This window comes from Protomyctophum bolini (genome assembly GCF_963924005.1).
Source record: "Protomyctophum bolini genome assembly, chromosome: 18".
Lineage (NCBI taxonomy): Eukaryota > Metazoa > Chordata > Actinopteri > Myctophiformes > Myctophidae > Protomyctophum > Protomyctophum bolini.
In genome coordinates, this window is record NC_137879.1 from 23,880,410 (window position 1) to 23,904,053 (window position 23,644).

The 23,644-nt window shown below is 43.0% G+C and overlaps 1 protein-coding gene across 2 annotated transcripts; it reads right to left on the reverse strand.

The window, feature by feature from the left end:
- Positions 1-1,619: 1,619 nt before the first annotated feature.
- Positions 1,620-23,313, reverse strand: grb7 (growth factor receptor bound protein 7). Of its 2 annotated transcripts, none has more exons than XM_080789183.1 (15): positions 23,175-23,313; positions 19,839-20,013; positions 19,108-19,234; positions 14,697-14,853; positions 12,742-12,863; positions 11,239-11,313; positions 9,552-9,689; positions 8,439-8,546; positions 7,966-8,064; positions 7,609-7,692; positions 7,301-7,417; positions 7,034-7,091; positions 6,433-6,520; positions 5,085-5,178; positions 1,620-3,864 (listed from the first exon to the last, which is right to left on the reverse strand). In XM_080789183.1, exons 2-15 carry the CDS (start codon positions 20,003-20,005, stop codon positions 3,718-3,720), a joined length of 1,581 nt encoding a protein of 526 aa, XP_080645309.1. In that variant the 5' UTR covers positions 20,006-20,013; positions 23,175-23,313; the 3' UTR covers positions 1,620-3,717. The 2 variants fall into 2 exon arrangements, with proteins under 2 accessions (XP_080645309.1, XP_080645310.1); XM_080789184.1 differs by lacking the exon at positions 23,175-23,313 and adding an exon at positions 20,631-20,765.
- Between the last annotated feature and the right edge of the window lie 331 nt (positions 23,314-23,644).

Consider the following 23,644-nt stretch of genomic DNA (forward strand, 5'->3'; position numbering starts at 1 on the left):
TGCAGAAATTCTGTGCATCAGTGTAGTAAAAGGAGTTCAATTTTGGCATATGTACACACATAAATGACAGAACTGCCAAAACTGTGCCTACCTTACATCATGAGACCATTACTGTAAACTGACCAGTGCTAACACAAGTACAGTTCTACACAATGACAAAGTTGAGTATGGTCTTCCTCGGCTAGGTGCCAACACAATATGAACACACATTAGAAGTTTGATAGTAAAACTGCATCAGAAATGTTGCATGTGCATGGTGTGTACCAATTTGAAAGTGGAAAATTGGCCTAGTGCCAATTTTCCACTTCCAGTAATACCTTTGCACATAAAATGAAAAAATGGGGATTGGAAAGCCACTCATGTCCACAATTTTCCGTCTCTTTTCAGTTAATAAGAGTAGAAGGTCAGAAAAGGTAAAATGTAGCTGGTGGACTTACAGGTGTCATCATAATAATCATATCCCAAAGACAGGATAGGACCATGAGTTGATTCAAGAGTGGAGAGAGAAGAGGGAGGGGGAGAAAGTGGGAGGTTGTGTTTGACGGTGGACAGCAAAAATCATTACCATTATGCATACATAACAAATTGTCTGACGACTTCTGCTTTTCAGAAATAAAACAACATTGCTGGCTACATACAATATAGAAGATCAATAGATAAATTGCACTCAAAGTTGGAAGGAGTCCTAGCAGTGTGGGGGGATACGGTGGGGTTTTCACATGTATTCATATCGAGTGGAAACTGTGCTTTTCGCAGTAAGTTAAAAGAAAGCGTTCATTCATGAAACAGGTCTGTATGAATTATTTCTCCTATGGAATATCTGTAACTTTAAATAACTGCCACACTGAATTCACATCAATTTGAGCAGGAGAAGGTCAAATTCAAACGGCTCACACTTCACGCACCAGTACCCTGAGAAATTAAATCAGGGCATATAACTTCTAATTGGACAGCACATTTCTAAATCCTGCTCTTTGATATCCGTATGACTCATCCTTAAATTTTTCCTCTCCTTTTCTTATTCCTTCATATGCCTGCCCAATACCCATCTTAGCAGACCGGGAGAGGGGGGGGGGTGGGGGGGTTGCTATGGCAACCCTTCAGTGAAGGGCTGGAGTGGAAGCAATGGGTTAGCAGAGCACACTGGTATTTAACCATGCACACACACAACACACACACTCACAGACAAGCACATAGTAGGCCACAAGAGAAATCATCTCTTTAGCTTCTCAGAGCTCAGATCAATGCTTGGAGCCATCCAGAATGATGTGCTGCATCAGAGGGCTGCACTGAAACCCACAATCACCTTGAGGCAGCCTCTCCGTTCGTTTATTCAGTAGGGCTCAGTTAGAGGGTTATTTTCTGACCCACATTATTCTAATTCTGGACTAACGGGGGCTCCGTTATCATTTTGGCCGGCTCTCTGCAGTACCTTTCTGGGCTAGACTCTGTGTAGTGTTATGTACACACTGTTGTGTCCAGTTGTGTTTTCGAAAATGTCAGCATCATGCTGACATTTACTCCTACTTTTATTTTACTGGTATTACTATAAACTGTGATTCTGGACAATCTGTTACACTTGCTCATCATACAGTACATTGATCAGAAGAGGTCATAAATTCAATAAAACATACGTTTTCACTTTATTTCATAAAATAAATCTACAAAAAAAAGAAAACGAAAAACGTAAACTGGCCATTCACTATTGATATATTGAACAGTTCTGGAAAATATATAATATATTGTAAAAGCAAGTACTTCAGCACTTTGACTCAAGTAAAAATTTGACAGAGCAACTTTCTTTATTTGACCGGGAGTTGAGTTAGGGTCAGGGAGCATATAGTTGACTTAAGGCCAGGGCCTAAGGACTCTGAGTTGTTATGATCTAACGAATCCAGTGGAATAAAATATATTTATTGTACGACCTACGGTTCAGTACTTAAACACACCACCACCATTAAACACACATATTCCTTTCTGTCATTTGACTGCTGAAAAAGCCAACTCTTGAAGACGTCCTCCCAGAGTTAGTTGGCTGAGTAAAGAGCGCCCTCTGCTGGTTCTCATTGAAATAACAGGGATGCCATTATGTGTTCAAAACTTGGCACAGTGTGTTGGCAAATCCTGAAGCTCTCATGGATCCATGGCACAGAATCAACTTGCCACGTTAACGGTGTAACTCTCCCCCAGCATAGCGGCTAAAAGACCAAAATGGCCAATTAATTTGGCCCTGTGGGGAATGGGACTAGTTAATTAAAACAAAGAAAACGAGACCGTGTCTAAAATTGAACATTCAAGTTCAATCTAATTAAAAGCATGCTACTGCCAGGAGGGACTTCAGGATTCAGACAACGTGTCCATTTCATTATGTCTGGTCTGTCAACCATGTAGGGGGTTCCTGAAACTAGAACGCAGGGCTTGGCAATATGACAGAACCACATGTTAGTTTGGAAGTTTTCAATCCACAGTCATCACACGACTTTGAACCGAGTTTGCATTTAGGTGGTGGATGGAAGAATCCAGTCGCGTGATTTGATGTGACACTCTCTTGTGATTCATGTGGAATTAGATCAGGGAAGACATAGTGGATATGGGCAAAACATGTTTTAAGACTAGCCACAGAATATAAGTATCCAGTATATAAACCTTTCGTCCAGTGAAGACATCTACCTTTATGACTAGGCTTAAGCCCGCCTATCTGACCTCACCCATCAGACCTTAAAAGACCTTGAAAGGGGAACTAAACCCTAGGCCTCTTTTTGTTTTTGCTGCAATCTAAAGTGTTGACACTGTTGTCAGTAATACAATGAACAACTGGTGTGTTAGTTTTATGTGTGCCAATGTGCAATACTCTTTGTTCCAGGTGAAACATAAGTCAGTGACTATCTGATCTGCTTCCACCAAGTCGTTTTTGGCCTCTCTTGTTTCCTCTTTCCAGGCCGAGTCCATCTCAGGGCTACTTTTTCCACACCTAATTCTAACACACTGATTATTATTTGTATTAAATACAGCATTGTTCCTAACACCAGTGTACCGACGGCAGCAGACAAAAATGTACCTAGGGTTTAGTTCCCCTTAAGTTCAGTCAGATAACTCACGAATAGATTGAACAATATTTATTATAGAATGATGGTATAGGTTTGCATATAATCGTGTACGGCTCTGCTAATTTTTCCCCCCTGCTCGGCACAATTATACAACCATCATTAACCATTAAGAACGGGGAGGTAGATATACAATAACAAGCCCACCGATGGTGCTGGGGTGGCGGTGGGAGCAAACAGTGAAAAGCAACAACCAGGTACGCATAACAGAAGGAATGCAGGAAGAATGCAGTCGTAGGTGAGCTTAAAACGTCCCCGCCCAATTGGTCAGCTGATTGCCACGTCAGCGTATGACATATGGGTCTTGCATAACACTGAATAAGTCCTAGAGTATATCTGACTGAACTAACTCCGCAAGCTACGTCTCAACAGTGGCGTTCATATGGGTTACCTTTGATTGAAGCCACTAAGACAGCGTCATGCAAACTGATTAGGCCTGGAGTGTGGCACCAGTATGCCCATGATGTGAACAACAAAGCAGAGTCAGAGGTGTTACCCTCAGCAAGAGAACAAGTTCCTGGCAAACTGCCCTGGGCTGAAATCATGTGGAGCAACAGCAGGGTTCAAATCAAAGGGTAAAATGGAGTGACCCTGGGCCTACACAGGATGATGGTCAGAGTGCTACACAGACACAGGGGTGTTTGAGGCAGACGGGTAGGATGCCCTTGTTGATCTGGTGGAACTCCACCAGCTGCAGCAGATCGATGAAAAGAGTCAAACCGTCATCCATGGTGTAGTACTTTCTACCGCCCTCTTCACACTGACAAGGACAGACAAGATGCTTTACTATATTACGATATTAGCAAATGGCAGTGTTTCTCTGCAGTGGAGGGAAGACGGGGTCAAAACCAACCTGGGATCTGACATTTTTAGAGGTGCCAGCCGTTTTACATTAAACAAATGAGTAGTACCGTCTGAATACCAGCATCCAAACATGAAATAGAGCTGTGCTTCCTGAAAACCAGCACACACTCATCAAACGGAATAGGCACCACTTACACTGGGTGTGATTTTTATTATTATTGTCAGATGTACTAAATTAGTGGATCTCAACCCTGGAGCAGAGAACACAAAACAGAGTGCGGGGAGAGACTGAGTTAAGACCGAGTCCAGAATTTCTTTTACAGTATTTCAAAAGCAAAAAGAGGCAAATTCTAAGGAAAACAAACGGCATTTAAAAAGAAAAAATGCAGATGAGTTCCCAGATGGCTAGAACGCTTTGATCTGAAACACTGCAATGAAGAGCGTCTGATTCACTAGTGATATTAATGGTGAGAGAAGATACAATTATCTGTATTAAAAAATGTGTTATATTACACCACTGTAGTATGTAGGACTAGAAAACATATTGTAGGAGCCGTAATGTGTTTGCATTCTAATGAGTTTGGTGATGTAATAAATGGTCAACCTTACAGCTGGAGTTGGACCTGATCATTGCGTGCGTGTCATACAAAGCGTCTCTTTACTCTCATGTTTATGTACAGCCTACAGTATAAGCAATTTGCAGGCAAGGTTAACGCCATCAAAATGCCATCTAAAGACTGGTCATGCGTCATGCAGCACTACAAAGTATGCAAGGTCCATCTCTGCTGGTTCAGTCAACATGTGGGGGCTATTCTCCCCCAAAGCTTTAAGAGAGAGGGAGAGAAGACGCTCTCTCTCACTTTCAAACGTCATTAACCACCTAAACTCTACCCTTTGGCATGCCCAGAAATAGGGACACTAGGGTTCAAGAGAGGGAGAGTTGCTCTCACATTCAGAGAGTAGACTTAACTAGATCACATTAAATTAAATAACTTTTTACTAGGGATGTCCCGATTTCTTTCGTTTCCGATCCGATCCCGACACCACAATTTCTGTATTAGCCGATACCGATACCGAATACCGATACCAGAGAATAATAAAAAAAGAAAAAATATATCTCTACTTTTCACACATATTGTAACTACCGATATGTGATATAGGACAGTGGGAACTCACGGGGATCACCAGGTAGTGTTTGGTCTTCAGCTTGTAGCACAATGAGAGTACAAAGCACTGGGAATGCTGCTGGCTCTCACGGATGAGGAACATCCTAAATGCAGAGAGATGTATAGAGAGAGAGACTACATGTCATCAACCTATGAATAAAGGGCCTTTCCAACAGGAAGCGTTTGCCTGGATCAACGACAGGTCTGCTCAAGAGGGGCGCAACAACGCAAGCGTAAAAAAAAAGCTAAACCGTATCCAGGTTTGGTGAGTCGTGGCACTCGCGGGTGTGTGCACGAAACGAGCACGCGCACAACAAATTCACGGGACCGCGCTCCTCAGTGCGCCGCACAAAAACGCAGGTCTCATTGAAAATGAACTATAGGCGTGTTATATCGCTTCACGTTTGAAAGGCCCTTAAAGGGACACTTTTTGCAAAAAAAATATATGTTAATGACGTTTAGAAGCTTTAGAACACTTTCATGGGGGTCTTTATGTATGTAATATATGTGGTTTTAGATATTTTAGATTGTAGCAGTGAGCACGGTGTCTCTGATGTCATGGACACTGGGCTCACTTCCTTCTCAGTAAGACAGCTCTCCCCCTATCCACAATGAGGAGCATTGTAGTCCAGGAAGGTAGTGAGACCAGTGTCCAAGACATCAGAGACACTGTGTGCTCACTGCTACAATCTAAAATACCAAAATCACATATTACACTCATAAAGACCCCCAGGAAAGTGTTCTAAAGCTTCTAAACGACATTAACATATATTTTTTCAAAAAGAGTGAAGTGTCCCTTTAATGCTGGCTTATAATGTGCATCAGCAAGTACCAATTATAATAGTACCAATAATTATAAATCAATTATATGATGAAAATGGGTGAAGTGGTCCTTTAAGCCTATTTAGACCTGGGAAGCCTAATACTCTGTTATACCTTTCAATCCGGGAAAGCATCCGTGTCATTTTAGTTGATACTTTATATTGTCACTGTCGGGCAGAAACCATGTACGTTTAAAATGTGTATGTTTTTTAAAAAATTGTAAATGAAAGCCCTACATCATCATACAAGAGTGTCGCACAAAAGTAGAAGAAATAGTGTCTATTTTCACTATTTTAAATCGTTTTTAAAATAATAATAAAAAAGGATTGGTTTTGGACGTACATTTCGACCCGGCAACAGCGATACATTGCAACATGATTAAAAAAGATATATATATTTCAATCAACAAAAGTTTTCAGAAAACTTACAGTAGGTTAGTATTTAGAAGGTGTTTTTAGGATCGGCCAATCAGACTCAGGTCCAAGTGGGTTAAGGGTTCTGACTGGTCATTCATTCATTATTGTTTCTCCACTCACCCGTCCACCAGACCCTGTTCCACTATCAGCTTCTGGGCCTCCTTCCTGGACACACCGCCGTGAAACCATGGCTGGCTTCTGTGGATGGCTGCACAAGCACACGCACACACACACACACACACACACACACACACACACACACACACACACACACACACACACACTCTTCAGGAAACGCTATAGCGTACAATTATGCTGAAAATAAACAGAGACTTTCGCATAGCATACTGCCTTTGCAATTGCAACAACTAACATCCGAAAACAACAACAAAATTGTTTAGGCACTCAAATCTACATCGGGCAATTATGTTTTGACAATGATTAGCCATTTTATATAGGGAGCGAGCATGCAGAGTTAAGAAGCATACGAATGCCAGTCGGCCACTAAATGCTGATTAGCATGAATTATAAAAATGACTTATATGGATTATGCCAACGCTGCTACATCCTTGGAAATACGTGTTGGTTTTACTAATGCTATGTAGTCACTCACACACACACACACGCTCACCCTATTGTTGCATCTCATCATGTAAAATGTCTATTTGTACATTGTCTATTTCTACTGAAGTACCAGTATGTGTCTGTAGAGTGGACTTACAGCTAGGCCTTGCTGCTGGGTTCAGGTTGGGCAAACTGCATCTCAACGCCTCTCTCCTCTGTGAGAGCAAAGGTTGACACAATTTACTCATTAAAGCAAGTTACATATCTACTGAATATTCCTCTTTTCATCCTGCTCACTTCTCCTTCTCATCAGTCAAACCCTTTCTGTCCTCCTCTCTGTCCTTCCCCACCTCGACCTACTCTCCTCCCTTATGGCTAATTCTGACCACTCTGTCCCTCCTCCTTTCCTTCGTCCCCTCCGTACCCTCCAGGCTTGTCCCTCCTCTCGCTCAGCGTTCTGAGCCTCACTGGCATTCAGGATGACCCGACCTCCAGCCTTCCCTGAGAAATCCATAGCCACCAGATTGGCTGTCGACCGTGACTAGAACACACACGCATGCGTACACACGCGCACACACACACACACACACACACACACACACACACACACACACACACACACACACACACACACACACACACACACACACACATAAAATTAGAGTGCATAACTAATTAATTATAATTATTACTCAGATTCTTCCCTCGTCACGCTGTGTTTAGTGAGCTCACTTTTGCAGCAGAGTGCTGGGTTCCCTCCAGGCGCTGGGGGGCCGACTTGGAAAGCTGGTAGTTACAGTGGAGCTGCTTCCCATACTGACCGCATACACACACACGCAAAGTAGGACATGGTGTGATTAATTTGATTTCGCCTTCACTTGGCCAGTTGCTATACATTTCAGTATAAATCAGACAATACTTTGCTGGAGGATTGAATACCATTCAGTCCAAAACAATAATGGCGTATAGAACAATTCTGCACCTCACAGAGGGATTGACTCATCCAATTCCTCCCTTGAATTAAAATTGGAGTAACAGCCTTCGAATTGTTTGCCATTGATTGGGTGAGCGGTTTATGGTTCTTCTCACCTTGAAGAGTCTGAATGCTGATGTCCAGCAGGTGCGTGTCTGTTCACTCTCAGCACACAGGAGCTTTAGGCCCTGAGCACGGGCAGGGTCTCTGGAAGGCTGCGTACGCGCACATACACACACACACACACACACACACACACACACACACACACACACACACCACACACCACACACCACACACCACACACCACACACACACACACACACACACACACACACACACACACACATTGATCCAGCATCATAATAAACAGTAACCAGCATCATAGGAATATCTATCTACAAGCATTTATTTTTCACTCAATCACACAGACGCACACGACGTGCACAACAATCACTCGAGAACAAAACACGATTATCACATCCCCAGGGCAAACACGTTCCTGCCACGTTGTTCCATTCAGGTAGGAGGAATTATTTTGCGCGTATCACTGTCCGCGTGGAGCTGACACCCGAGGGGAATCGGTTACCTTGACACAGAAGGTGAACTCAGTGGGAGCGCCCTGGAGCTTTGGGCTGTTCGCCGTGTACACATTCAGGTCTTCCAAGTCAGCCACGTATTGCAGGTGGCGAGGTTCCTGATGCACACGCACACACAGGCGCACACACACACACACACACACACACACACACACACACACACACACACACACACAATCTGTCTGAATATGTGCATGCTAACACACAGACACACAACTGCGTGTTCACTATCAAGGACCACACCACCAATGGAAACATTAAACAATTTATTGAAAACAGGAAGGAAGGGCATGGTTGGTTATGAATACAACAGCGGGGTGATGGCCCACGACGGGCCATCGGCGGCGTCTGGGATTTGAGCCGAGGTGGAGAAGCTTCGGGGATCCGGCATGCTCCCGAGGCACGTCAGACCCCCCTTAGGGATCTGTTAGGAGATGTTATGAGAATTAGGGTGGGGGGGTGGGACGACGAAAGCGAGAACGGGGGGAGAACCGGGGGTTGGATGGGCTTTATATGCACGGGTGCAGGTGACCCGATTGGAGGTGGCTTGATAGGATGTGGCGGTACCTGCTCCTGAACTTCAGCTATGAGCACCATTAAAGAGATACATTACTGTGCTGTGCATAACATATACTACTCTGTGTGTGTGTGTGTGTGTGTGTGCGTGTGTGTGTGTGTGTGTGTGTGTGTGTGTGTGTGTGTGTGTGTGTGTGTGTGTGTGTGTGTGTGTGTGTGTGTGTGTGTGTGTGTGTGTGCCATCATCATGTGTCTCTCACAATTATATATGGTCATAAATAAGTTAAATGACATACTGTATGCTCATTCATAAGGTCAGTGATCTGCACCAGTGGTTCCTGAACCTTTTCAGCGCAAAAGAGAAATTTGGTGTCTCCTCCGGACCTAAACTTACAAAAATATTTTTTTGTAAGTTTAGGTGTTGTGAGCTTATATAACTGCTATTTTAACTTTTTTCTTTCTTTTTTCTTATTTATTTATAATATTTTTTGCAAATAAACAAATTGTTTCTACTCACAACCCATACAATTGGGCCCCAGCCCACTGTGGGAAACAGTGGTAACAGTAGTGTTTTATTTCTTGCTGACCTTGGAGGAACCCTTGGTGGAGGAGTAGAGTCCCGATCGCCTGAGGAAGAAGTAAACCCGCTTCCAGGCCTTGCGGCTGGGCTCCCTCACGTGCAGGAAGCCCTGGATCTCTGGACAGTTCCCCGACCGCAGCAGGTTCTGGAAGAGGCCGAGACAGATCGGTTACATGGCACTGATGTCAGCTGAAACAACCTGGTCGACATGCCAAGAAGAGACCATGCTGTGGTTGTGATTATCAGTCACTACCAGAGTCTTCTCTCTTGTGTTTCCCTCCCCGCTTACTAATCTGTCCCAATAGGGCATAGCAGTGGCGGCCATGTTGTGGTGCCACAGATAGTAGAGTAGACCCATTAATCTTTGATTACCAAAACTATTTATATAAATTATTATTTTAAGCCTGTAACCAAGCCATCCAGGCTCCGGATGAATCATGACCATAAAACATTAGATTTTGTGTCAAAAGATAGATATTTGAATATTTAAATAATTATACACTATATTTAACACGTTGAGTGCTGTCTGCTGGACAAAAGTGGTATGGCGCTTCGGTGCCGGTGATTTCAGGCTATTCCACTATAACGCGTTTCCGCTTTTGGCTTCCATCTTGGATGCTAAAGCATAGCATCAATGCTAGCGAGCTAAAATGAGGTCCATCCTTGCTCTAGAAAACGCCAATGTTCCCATCGCGGATAGCACTCACCGGATAATCAGAAAAGATCACCGATTCGTTCAAAACCACGGACAGCGCATTCGTTTCTGAGAAAAAAGCGTGCAAAGGCCACGACTAAAACAGAAGCTAATGGCTATGGAGAATGAGACACAGTGCGGGCGGGGCCCTAGCAACCGTGCACACAACTGGAGCAGTTAAAAAAAAGGAAAATAGCAAGGCAATGTTATAGCGATAGTATACCTGTCAACGGGATCAAAAGTGTAAATAAATAACCTTTTTTTGATTGAGACATGTCCTTTGATTGACATATTCCCAATTTCTTCGCTTGGGCATAATGGTTAAAGAATAGTTCAACATTGTACCACCACCCCTCCACTCTTGCCTTTGCCGACACCTGTAAGGTAATTGATACGTTTAAAGGCCACGTTCTCCATTGCAAGGGCACATTCTCCGTATGTTGGCCTACAAGGTGTACGTGAGATCCTAGACAGTTACCTGACGCACTACAGACTACACTGTATCTTTGCATTCTATGCATCTGATTACCGGGTTTAGCCGGTCTGGATAGGAGCGTCTGCCAAATGCCTGAGTTGTAAATTGTTAATTGATGCTCTTGCAATGGGAATGTGACACTTATAAACCGTTGACTCTGACCTGTATTACTTTAAGACAAGCAAAATGAATAATTGTATTAATATGATATTATACTGTGTGTGTGTGTGTGTGTGTGTGTGTGTGTGTGTGTGTGTGTGTGTGTGTGTGTGTGTGTGTGTGTGTGTGTGTGTGTGTGTGTGTGTATGTGTGTGTGTGTGTGTGTGTGTGTGTGTGTGTGTGTGTGTGTGTGTGTGTGTGTGTGTGTGTGTGTGTGTGTGTGTGTGTGTGCGTGCGCGTGCATGCATGCGTGCATGCGTGCATACTACTAGTATGCACAGTATGGCAACTATTGAGAGTTTAATCTACCGGTGACGTCCATTATGTCTTTTCTAAGTTGTTGTAGTCTAGTTTCTGTTTGCTCACCTGAATGAGCTCCGATGGCGTCATGCCCTTGGTGACGTCAGCACTGTCGGAGATCATGTTCTCTGGGAAGAAGAGCTGAGAGGAGGAGAGGACACGGCTGTCAACTGATGCCTCGAGGGGAACAAAGGCTCATTTACAACACAAAGGACTGCCGTCTGGCTGTATCTGCTCAACCTATACACGCAATCTGGGATTCTGCTTAGGAACGTGAACATTTTCATATATTGCATCATAATTGCTACAGTCTATAGTAGCAGACACATTTAAATAAAGAATAATTTAAAGCCAAGGCTGCCATGTGTTCCTAAGGTTTGACTGTTTATATGGAAGCACAAAAATGATGCATCAGTACAGTATAGAAAAACACACTCTTAATAAATAAAATACCACATTTAGAATTCTCATCCATCTACAGTGCACAAGACACAAAATCTTACCCCTCATAACAACAACAACACACACACACACACACACACACACACACACACACACACACACACACACACACACACACACACACACACACACACACACACACACACACACACACACACACACACACACACACACACACACCAAAGAACATGTTATGTGGATTTATATGAAGTACAAGATTTGAAAGGAATGTAACTACATCTGCTGTTAATGGCACTGGCTCAGGAGGTAGATTGGCCGCTTGGGAAGCGAAACGTATGCCAGTTCGATCCCCGGCTCCACCTGGGTTAGTGTTGGGAGTGTACTTGAGAAAGTACTTGAGGGATTTAGAACCTCTTAAAACCATGTGGTATTACAGAATTAGCTCAAACCGTGGCCTCGCTCTGCGCCCTTTCATATTATGCAAGCCGTGCTGAACGCACACACATATGGCACACCACTTCCCTGCATATTTTAGCATTGGGGGAGTGTCCATATGTTAATTATATTCGCCTTGCACTATCTGCTATTAAGCCCTTTGACCTAAAAACACTCTGTGAATACCGATTACACCTGGGTCTGACCACCTCTTGCAGAAAGCAATGTTTCATTTTACACAAGAGCGATCTGTGCGCTGCTCAGCAGTGTTGCCATGTCTGTTTATTATAAGCGACTTTGGGGCTCTTTTTCTGAAAGTTGCTTGTAAATATTGGTAGTTGTGGTTGCTTTTCTTGTTTCTTTAAAGTGCTTATTTGGGCTTTTCTCCTAATGTTTAAACCAGTGATACTCAGACAGTGACATTGCCATGTCAAGGACCCCCAGATGAATGCGTTTGCCCAACTAAGGACCCTAATCCAAAAATATTTTGGGCCAGTGGACCCCATGACGATGTGTTTTTAAATAAAATGTGTGTGTGTGTGTGTGTGTGTGTGTGTGTGTGTGTGTGTGTGTGTGTGTGTGTGTGTGTGTGTGTGTGTGTGTGTGTGTGTGTGTGTGTGTGTGTGTGTGTCTGTGTGTGTGTGTGTGTGTGTGTGTGTGTGTGTGTGTGTGTGTGTGTGTGTGTGCGTGTGTGTGAGTGGTTCCGCGTACCATGGGTTTTCTAAAGAACTCATATTTTGCATAATTCTTGCGGAATAGTAGCTTTGTGTCTCCTTTGAGAGGCCAGGTGGCCCGAATCTCCAGCACAACCTCGTGGTCCTCAAGACACCTCTCTGAGGAAACAGAACATTGTGTGTGTGTGTGTGTGTGTGTGTGTGTGTGTGTGTGTGTGTGTGTGTGTGTGTGTGTGCGTGTGCGTGTGCGTGTGCATGTGCATGTGCATGTGCATGTGCATGTGCATGTGCATGTGCATGTGCATGTGCATGTGCATGTGCGTGTGCATGTGCGTGTGTGTGTGTGTGTGGAGAGAAAAGTTAGCCAGATACAGATACACTGCAGTCACACCATAGCCTAAAGAAATCGTAGGTAGCAGACGTCTCCGCTCTACTCTGCGGAAAGTGGGCGGTCCCGAGAGGGGACGCACCCGGAAGCCTATTCAATGGCATGTAGTCTTCTATTTCTTGGTTGGCGAAGTGGGCGTGAGAGTGACAAGTGAGTGAGTGACAAGATGTTGACACAAAGGCGCATTCTAGTGTAGGCTATATGCTGCTGCGTTGCAACATGGCTGTCAAGTTAGGACTCTCTAGTCGAGTGGTTAGTGTATGTGCCTTTGGAATTGGCAACCCGGGTTCGCCTCCCTGCCGAGGCTACAATAGTTTTGTTTTCCGACGACTTGCGCGACGGCCAGTTTACATCTGATGCTCTCCTCCGCGTCAGATGTAAGCTGCGGACAAGCATAAAAATGAAGTGTGTCACCCGGCGGTGAGAAGGAGAAGGATATTTTGGATTTATTGATTTAAATATGTATTAACAGTTTGCAGAATTACAATACATTTCAAGCACAAACTCAATACAAATACTGTTAACTGTGAGTGAACGACCCAATTAAGCATTACACTTGTTTACAACAGGGTCCACATGGTTCAATTCATCAAAACATTTAGAGACGTATAAATAGACACTTCTATATAAGTTAAAGAACAGAACAGGAATTCATCATAAAACAGTGTTCCCTGACCGGGGATCGAACCCAGGCCGCCGCGGTGAGAGCGCAGAATCCTAACCACTACACCACGGAGAATGAGGTTATTGATGATGAGAAGGGCTGTGGAGGGTGAAGTGAACGCGCTATTTTATAAATATAAAGTTATTTTCAATGTCATCATGGATCAGGGTTACAGTAAATGACAATGTAATTCAGCCAGGGGTGCCATGGATGAAAAGATTACAGGGGTGATCTGAAGCAAACATGAGAACCACTGCTTTACATTTCTTCAGACGATTTTTCAATGTTTTGTTAACAATTTGGAGTGGACAGAATGTTACTTCGAGGTGCCCACTGCCCAGGGGGCGTTTGACTCCGTGAAAGAAGAAAACTACAAGTGAATACCCGCCCAGTGGATGGGCTGCGGCTGCATCTGTTCCATTGGCTAGTGCCTATCTCACTGCCGGGTGACACGCGCTTGTCGGCAGCTGTCTCTGCCGCAGAGGAGAGCGTCAGCTGTCGGCTGGCCGTTGCGCGCAAGTCGTCGGCGGACGTGGAGCTTTTTCTCCATCCACCAGCTGTCTAAAAACCGCCGAGACGTCTGCGCCTACGATTTCTTTAGGCTCATGTCTGGCTGCAGCCATACAGATACAGTATATTTACTCCTACCTTATATCTGATAGCTGTCAGGTTTGCCAATGCTTTTATTTTAACCTGCCTATACCCTGGCCTATACTACACAATATAAAGAATTGATGGCTCCAATGGCAGAGTATCGACATGGCTGAGAATCGCTGAACTATTTATGGAGGAAGAATATAAAATGATGTGTCCCTTTTAACCATTACTGTGGAAATTACTGGGAAAGTGTCTGTGTCATTTTAGATTTTTGCATTGGCTATTTTTGCACTGGCCCTTCACTACGCCACTGGGACGCCCCCCCCTGAATACAGAATCCTACCCAGACCCAGAGTAGGGTGGAGTTCAATGAGCGCCCAGTTTTCCTGGTCACTACAGTGCGCCGTCTGTACCAACAGGTGGCAAACCTCCCTGGCAGTGGTTCCAGGAGACACCCACACCGACCTGCTATGATTGTCCTCTCCATACACCTTTATTAGCTAGAGAGAGAGACAGAGAGAGAGAGAGAGAGAGAGAGAGAGAGAGAGAGAGAGAGAGAGAATGCCTTTTCAAGATACGCCATAGACAGAGACAGATATTTCCATATTTACCAGTATTTATCATTAGCTATAAGTGTTTCTGCAGCAGTAGACAAGTCAAAGCCAAATAATAAACTTGCATGGGATGTGCTGCGGGTATTTACTCGGAAGATAATATGCAATATGCATGGATGGCCACAACAACAGTAGACAACATTGTGTTAGTAGACACAAACTATCGAAAATTGCTGTGTGCAAATAAACACGCTTATTGACAAGTGCTTTATTATTAGTCAATACTTTATGTCAGGAACCTGAATATACATTATAGAAAAATATATATTTCTGCAGCCAGAAACAACACAGTAGCACCAAATAATATTATATTTAGAGCTCCCCTACATTTCTTAAATTAGACTTTCTGGGGAACTCATGTCTCTTTCAGGGAGTCGAGCTTCCTGTAGCTCGCCTGTATTTTGAATACATTTTGCAAAGTCCTCTACAGCAGAGCACCTTGACCAATGCACTGCTGGTGGGCAGAAGAAGTGGTTCAAAGGCCAAATGAAGATCACACCAAAGAGATGTCACCTATTTATTGGAGGATCTTGTTGCCTGCCACACCATCTGGTTATCTCACTTCTCACAGGGAGGGAAGCATGAAAAATCAGCACAAAACAACACCTTGTAAAAAAAGAAAAATGCAAAGCGTGCAAAGAGTCATGCTCACAAATCTATCCCAACACCGATTTTACATGCCTGGTCTGCAATCGCTACTGTGCATCCAGGATTGGACTGTTGTAACATGTCTTGTGGTCAGTCCAATTCTATTTCACTTAACTGATAATTGTGTGGTTAAAGGGAGAATGTGTCAAGTACTGTACACTGGTGCTAAACACCAAATGTCAAATACAGGTGAGTGTACCAATATGAACGTGGTATCATTCATCTAATGGCAGTAAACAGTTGCATACAAAAAAATGGCTCAAATGGTGTCATACCCAGGATTATGAACTTGGCCTATATGTCCTGTGTCTCCCCGTCAACGTCCTACCCACAATCTTTCCCATCTCTCTAAAATACAATCTAATGAAGACAAAATGTCTTTTAAGACATTATGCCAAAATAATAAATGATGAGCCGCGGACTTTGGTGGTAGCATGATAGACTGCAGAGGAGAACATTTCACAGCTTGTGCTGGCTCTGTGCCAAAACAGTTCCTCTCAAGATGGGATGATGAGATGTGAAGCTAAGCATCTTTCATCAGAGCTACACTGACGGACATCAGAGTTTATCGAATAGGATTTGACACCAGCTGTGGAGACAGTGACCAGACACGAGAACATGGCCACTCTCTATATTGTCTCAGCCCTCCCTGTGGGCTGTGAAGTTAAGCATGAAGTCATAACAATATACAGCATTATAATTCTCTTCTCAATTGTCTCCTGCTTTCACATCCTCTTTCTGTTCTGAAACAGGTCTGATGGGAAAGGCAGCCAGACAAGGCGGTGTGGCACAGTCAGGTTCCCAAGGTCAGTGAAGTGAGACAGGTTGAGGTTATCCAGCGGTCAGTGAGCATTCAGCACCGTCTGGTTTCTGTGAGCAAACCGCTGGAGGAAGAACCTGCCCTACCTGAAAACAGGAGCCGCCTGTCAACTGTTCCAGACTGGTTGGGTGAGAGCCGACGGCATCTGGGACAGATAATAGCTATGTACAGACAAGAGCGCATCGTGGGGGGGGTTGCATCGCAGGAACATTCTTTTGGGAGAAGCCACTCAGCTCAATATCCGCTCAGTGCACTTTTATTTGCATTGTGGTTCTTATCAAACAGGGGGCGGGCGGGATGAGCAAAAAGATGCGTGACAAGACTGGGAATAAAAACTGGGAAACATTCTAAAAACTTTATGGCATCAAGTAGCTTATTATTCTGTCTTTTAACCCATTCAGCTCTGCTATCCTACAAGAAATGCAAAGGTGTTGACATAATCCGATCAACCGTCACAAACTGATTTCATGGTTCAGGTTGCTTAAGGCGACGCTTAACCTAGAAATGCAAACCTTTCAGAAAAACACACAGCAATTCAAAACTGTCTGTGGTGCTTTTCAATGCAAATGTATCAAGAAATCAAACATCAACTGCTGGCAATGCTGGAATTGGACAGCAAGCTGAACAAATCAGAAAGGTAATACAGAAATTATAGTTTCAATTGAGGAAACATGGCATTGGGTGTTGTCAGGAGAGATAATGGGATATAAATGTTTGTAAATACATCAAAGATGCTATAATAATCCACTTCTAATGTATAAAGCCTTGGCTTGGAAGAGAGGTCATCAGGCCATCACCCTAACCCTATGACAATATTTACATATCATTTTTGGTGGCTTTAAAATGGATTTCCTATGTCACCATTTCCTGTTCCCAGAAAAAGTGGTCAAACTATTAATCATAAAGGCTAGAATAATCTTCATTTCAGTCAGACAACTCACGGAAAGATTTAACCAATATTAATTATAGAATGAGAATACAGTTCGGGGAAGCAGCTTTTTGCTTCTACGGGCCGTCGGCATGGAACAAGCTCCCACTGTACCTTCGTCAGGCAGCCTCTGTAGACATTTTTAAAGCTCAGCTCAAGACCCACTTCTACAACATTGCTTTTAATTGATCTTTTATTTTTTATTTTTAGTAGCCCGCCCAATTGGTCAGCTGACTGCCATGTCAGTGAATGACATGTGGGACTAACCTGCCACACACCCACATAGAAATTCAGCATGTTAACCCCTTGAGTATAGAATGTGCCTTTGAGCATGGCATGAACCCCCTCGAGTGTGTGTGCGTGTGCGTGCATGTGTGTCCTTGCTCTTAAGGACAAAGTTCACTCAAGGATAGAAAGTGGGGACATTCGGTGGACTATTTCAATGCTGTAGTTTAGCTCTAGAGTTAGACTTGTGATTCTGTGTCAAGTTCAGCTTCAGTACTTTGAGATGCTGCAGGGCAAGCGTGGCACGGCGAAAGACTGTTGCTCAACGTTAATTACAGACAACCTTGCCCTGACAGCATCTGCCAAACAAAATAAACAAGAACAGGCATGGTGACACAACTGACATTAACATTAACCTACACAGTATATCCTCCCGGGCCTCTGCCTGTCACACGACGAACCACAACCTAACTCTCTCAGAGACACAACACCCAGTAAACAAACAGATTCGACAGATTTAACACAGGCAATTTGCTTGTGTTCTTTAGTGGTTTGACAAACATTAATGAACTACTGTCTTGAGATGATCAATCAATATGCATGCTGGGATTTATCCTAGATTAATAAATCTTGAATGTGGAAACATCTCTCTGAATGATTATTCATGGCCACATTTAAAAATGTTATGTGACCAACTGTAACGCTGTACACGTTTCCCTTTTTTTTTTTTACATTCTTTAACTGTATGATTATTTCCTTTTTCATAGTTTGTATATTTGTACGTCTTTAAATGTTCTGATGAATTGAAAATGGAGGACCCTGATGTAAACAAGTCTTAGTGTTTTTTCTGGTTTGACCTTGCAGTCGAAAGGCAAGTGCTCTACCGACTGAGCTATCCGGACCTGTACTCTTGAACTGTACCTATTCTACAAATGTCATCAATAAATCAATCAACCAATGAACCAAGCAATCAATCTGTGTGGAGGCTGGCAGCAGCAGCCCAAGTTCTGACCATTTAATGATATTTTTCAGTAAACATGTACTGGACACAGTACATGTTTGTGGATAAGGGAGAACAATTACATATTTATCAGCATTCATTCAACATTTCCTAAATATTACATTTTAAGTCAGTCGGTTAGCTCAACTGTCTGGGCACCTAGGCTGCTGGGGCCAGCCTAACGGCGTGCCACGGGTTCGACTCCCGATCCCGACAGTGTGTGTCTTCCCCCCATCGCTCTCCCCATTTCCTCTGTCAGTCTACTTTCATCCTATCAAAAATAAATAAATAAAGGAATACCAGATACTGACCTAGATTTAGGAACTATGGAAACTGGGCTGGTGAAATGGGACAGTGTCAAATGGAAGAACAAAATCAGAAGAGGAAGTTACATGATAACTGTAAGAAATACAATATACCTGATAACACAGATAAAATCTTGTTATCCATCTTACTCCTTTCTACATGTGGTGGGGATTGGGGATAGGAGTTAGGTGCTAGAGTAAGCTTTGAACTTACATGTTTGTCACTTGATGGAGGCGGGAATGACCCAATGACAACTGGTGACTGAGGAGGACTGCATAGCTCTGGAAACGGGTTGGGGATGGAGGGAACAGAGGCAGACAGAGACTCCATTCCTCTTGTCCTAGAAAGGTTAATAAGATGGATCAAATCGTTTCAACAAAGTCAGGACAATCTGTGCATCCAGGCCTAATTTGCTATAACTTTATCTTTTCACAAATAAATGTGCATGACACTAAACTTGAAAGACGTGACATCTTTTAACAGGCTTGTGGACAGTAAATTGGCTGAGCCAATAAATCAAGGAAGTGAAAGAAAAACAACTTCTGTTTTTTTGGGTATTCTAAGTGACTCAGCACTATACAAATGCCTTTATTTATTACTACTGGCTTCATTGTGTGTTCAAGGCTTGGTCTGCGTTTCGGAAAGAACCTCTTTGTCTCTAGGAAACTAGCAATTTGTTTAAAATACCAGATGTTATGACTCATGGCCTGAAAGTCACTCATGGCCTGAAAGTCACTCGATGGCGTGAGTCAATATCCAACGCCTACTTGAGTCACATTTAGTGTGTGTGTGACTGTGTGTGTGTGTGTGTGTGTGTGTGTGTGTGTGTGTGTGTGTGTGCGTGTGCGTGCGTGCGTGCGTGCGTGCGTGCGTGCGTGCGTGCGTGCGTGCATGCGAGTGTGCGAGTGTGCGAGTGTGCGTGCACGCGTGAGTGTGTGTGGTACCTGTTTGTGTTGATGGAGACGGGCTGTGATCGCCGTAAAGGAGTGTGGGGTACCAGAGGAGTTAGGGTGAGGGTGGAGCTCCCCAGTAGTGCATCCTCTCCACCAACCTCCTCCTCTTGGCTCTCTGAGCCCTCAAACACCTCCATCCAAGAACCCTGCACCTCCATCACCTCACCTGAGGAAGGGGGGGGGACAATGGTGGAAGTACTCACATTGTTTTACTTAAGTAAAAGTACTCATTCCGCATAATGTCCCATTTCCCAAGGAAGAAATATTCCAGTAAAGTACCTCAAAATTGTACTTAAATAAGTACAGTACTTGAGTAAATGTACTTAGTTATTTTCTGCTATATCTGCTTGTGCCACGCTGTGAGCTTGAGCTTTTTGGAGAGACAAAAAAGTTTAAAAAAAACTTTCCACACTGTGTTGCCTCTGATTTCAGTAAATCAAATGCATATACATCACAAAGGTATGTTGTAGGATTGTGCAAATACGGATGTTTCGAAATTACAAAATAGAAACATAATAGATGCCAACATTGACACCAAAGAATTATCGACATATCGCCCATGCTATGTCCCATAGCAGGTTTAAACCTCCTTGCTGAACATTCAAGTCATAAATGTGTCATCATGGATTGCGATAAAGCCGCTGCCTACTGTAATTACTTGTTCCACTATGCAGATATTGCACCATTAGATGGTCAAAAACAGTTCACTTTGCCCTTAACTCATACACAACATAGCTGTTGGTGTTGGCATCGGATTTGAACACAAACAAACAAATTAAATACCTTGTATCTCTCATATTAGTAGCACTGTATCCACATGTAAAGCAAAGAAAGCCAGATCCTTTTCCCTGCTCTTGTTTTGCCATTTTCATGTTTTATTCAGACAGTTAGAGTGAAGAGAGCGACAGGGTATGTGTGCAACGCACACATGGGGAGTGACATGCAGAAAATGGCCCTGCCAGGCGAGTATCAAACTGGGGACTCACCGTGAGTCATTAAAGCCTATGTGGTACATGCCCTAGTCACTTGTCTAGCCTACCACTCAGCTATTAGGTCACCCCAACATTATAAGCATCCTTCTTTAACAGTTACATTCATGTTTAAAATGCTGTTATAACATGCACGCACACACATATAAGCTGATTGGGTCACAATTTAGTGACGTATAACAGTATGTATGAAAATAGCATAATATGGACCAGTGCCAAATACAACTTTCCACACACCAAATCATCATGACAATTTCTCAACATACAATAGTGGTGTCCCAACACCTGTTAGGTTGGTTGGAAATGAAGCATATTTTCCCCCAGTTCATGTAACAACATATTTGTCTGGAATTCCGAGACCAAAACATACCATTGTGCACAGCATATTCTGCAATGTTGATGTGTATAATATTGTTTATTGTATCCAATGTGACAAGCAATTCAGATTTTCTGTCTTCCTATACTATCAACTGTGTGAGTGTGAGATGTTGATTATAGTGGTTTCATATACAGTAGGTGACTTCGTCACTGTCAGTAAACAAGAATTCCCCTGGATGTTGCCTAAATTAAATAATCTGAAACTAATCCATAAACATACACAACAGGACAGATATGAGTTAGAAGCATGGTGGTCTTATGTGTTTATGGTTAGGTAACTGTAGAGAACTCGCTAACGCTCTGGACCAGAGCTAGGTTAACTGTACAATGTATTGTCCTAGAATTCTGCTCTGTATTTTATTTTTGGCCTGTGTTTGGAGAATTGTGTCTGCCTGTAGTTTTGGAGAGGGACAAATTGGTTCAATAGAATGGACTGCTTGGCCGGCAGGGTGAGGTTCAGTAATTGCTTTCTCCCCCCTCCATGGCAAACAGTGCAGGATATCAGTTCAAACAGAACAATGAACACAAAGACTCTTTGAGAAAGAGTGGTTTAAACGTGCCCCCAAGATTCAGGTGAGGCTGCCATTAGAGGTGTGTGTGTGTGTGTGTGTGTGTGTGTGTGTGTGTGTGTGTGTGTGTGTGTGTGTGTGTGTGTGTGTGTGTGTGTGGGTGTGTGTGTGTGTGTGTGTGTGTGTGTGTGTGCGTGTGTGTGTGTGTGTACATGACACGTGCATGTTTTCGACTTCTGGTGGGGTTATCATAGCAACAGTGGAAGCATATAGGCCTACTTGTACGCTTATAGACAATCAAATATCTGTTTACCCGAGTAGACAGTCAACAACAATGAAAGGTAATGCACGTGTGCCAGATGCACTATACTAGTTTATTCAGAATTCACCAAGCCTTTTGAAAGCATTTCTGTGCTGTATTGGCCAGTGACACTATAGTTGTTGGGTGGATGTAATTTGAGTACAATCACTTTGCCTAACAGAAAATGAAGACACATAATGACGCTATGCGCTAGTAATTAAGTCGAATGAATATAAAAATAACATTAGTAAATTCTTGTTATTAATTGGGAGAGCCAGTGCAAAGGAATTGCAGTTTGGTGTCTGCTTATGGCCAAACTTTAAATGGTTTGAAACAAAGTCTATTTCACTGACTGTTCACAAACAATGCACCTTAAAAATAAAATACCCATCTGAAGACAGACAATAGGTCTGAGCAGCAGACAATTAAGTCACGGTTCAACAATAGTTCTTGACAGGTTCAATGACAGTTCTTGACATTATGCCAGAAGAACACCTGACCTCAGGCTGAAACTGGTAACTGTCTGAGTACTGTGTGGTGTGACCACTAGGCTACACCTGCTGGGTGCATGTTGACAATTTAAAAACAAGATCTACGTACGTAAATTAACTTGTAGTAACTTGTAACTTGTAAGAAGTTTTATATTTGCCTCAACTAGCAATTGTTTCGTTATGCATACACATTACACACAATACCTAGGCTACTTTTAACAGATTAGAATCACATTTTATTCTGTGCACAAAATTGACAGGTGCTAAGATTAAAATCGTTACCAATCGAATTCTGTGACTGCATTGGTCGCTGTGGCTCGTTTAATTTTGCTAAATGCTTTCGAATAAAAAATAACGATTTTAGACTACCGTACTCTTAGAACGTTTCCACGGCATGGCAAATGGCTTTTTTTTTACTAAGCCTTTCAGCCTTAGAAAACTGATTTAAAAGTTAACATATCAGTTCACAGGACAGGTACCAGTATCTCAATATAAACCAAAACCTTACACAGCGACCCCTGGCGTAAACAAATTCGATATGTCACAATTTTCGGTGTAACGTGAGCACAGAGCACCTGTTGAATTATTATAGTTTGCATTTGAGTTGGCATCTTCGATCTTCTCGCGAAAACGTATAAAAGATATTCTGATAAACTTACTGGTAGAAGTGGTCTGTGGTTGAGTATCCGTCGTTTGTCATCGTTTTGAATTTGATCCCAGCAAGTTGTGAATCTTCTTTATATATTTTCTTTATGTCTAGACGCTAATAACGACATGTTTGAGTTGTCCGAGTCTTTTACAAACTGCTCTCAGCTAGTGGGTAGAGAGGCGTGTCAGACATTGCGTACCTCTGTCTAGGACTCTAGGTAACTCACTGCAGGGATTTCTATCCCCCCCATAGCCTAGATTCGATTTTTTTAAACATGATTACATACCATTGGGGAGATTCTTTTTTTTTATGTTCTTACATTTTGTTTCTTACAAGTACGGATTGAAGAGAATACACCAGCGTATTTGGGGGTAAAAACGTGTAGCCTATAAATAATACTAAATCAAATGGTCTTTAGATACAATAATGAACACTTGCAGTACGTACCACCCAGCTTGTCTGACCTCTAGCTGCTCAAGT

Bases quoted from the DNA above. Each gene is read 5' to 3' on its own strand.
- grb7 (XM_080789183.1), bottom strand. From the start codon at position 20,005: ATGGAGGTGCAGGGTTCTTGGATGGAGGTGTTTGAGGGCTCAGAGAGC. The intron at 14,854-19,107 runs GTAAGTTCAAAG...CTCTCTCTCTAG, and splicing joins CTCCATCAAGTGACAAACAT to CTAATAAAGGTGTATGGAGA. The intron at 6,521-7,033 runs GTAAGTCCACTC...GTGCTTGTGCAG, and splicing joins CCCAGCAGCAAGGCCTAGCT to CCATCCACAGAAGCCAGCCA.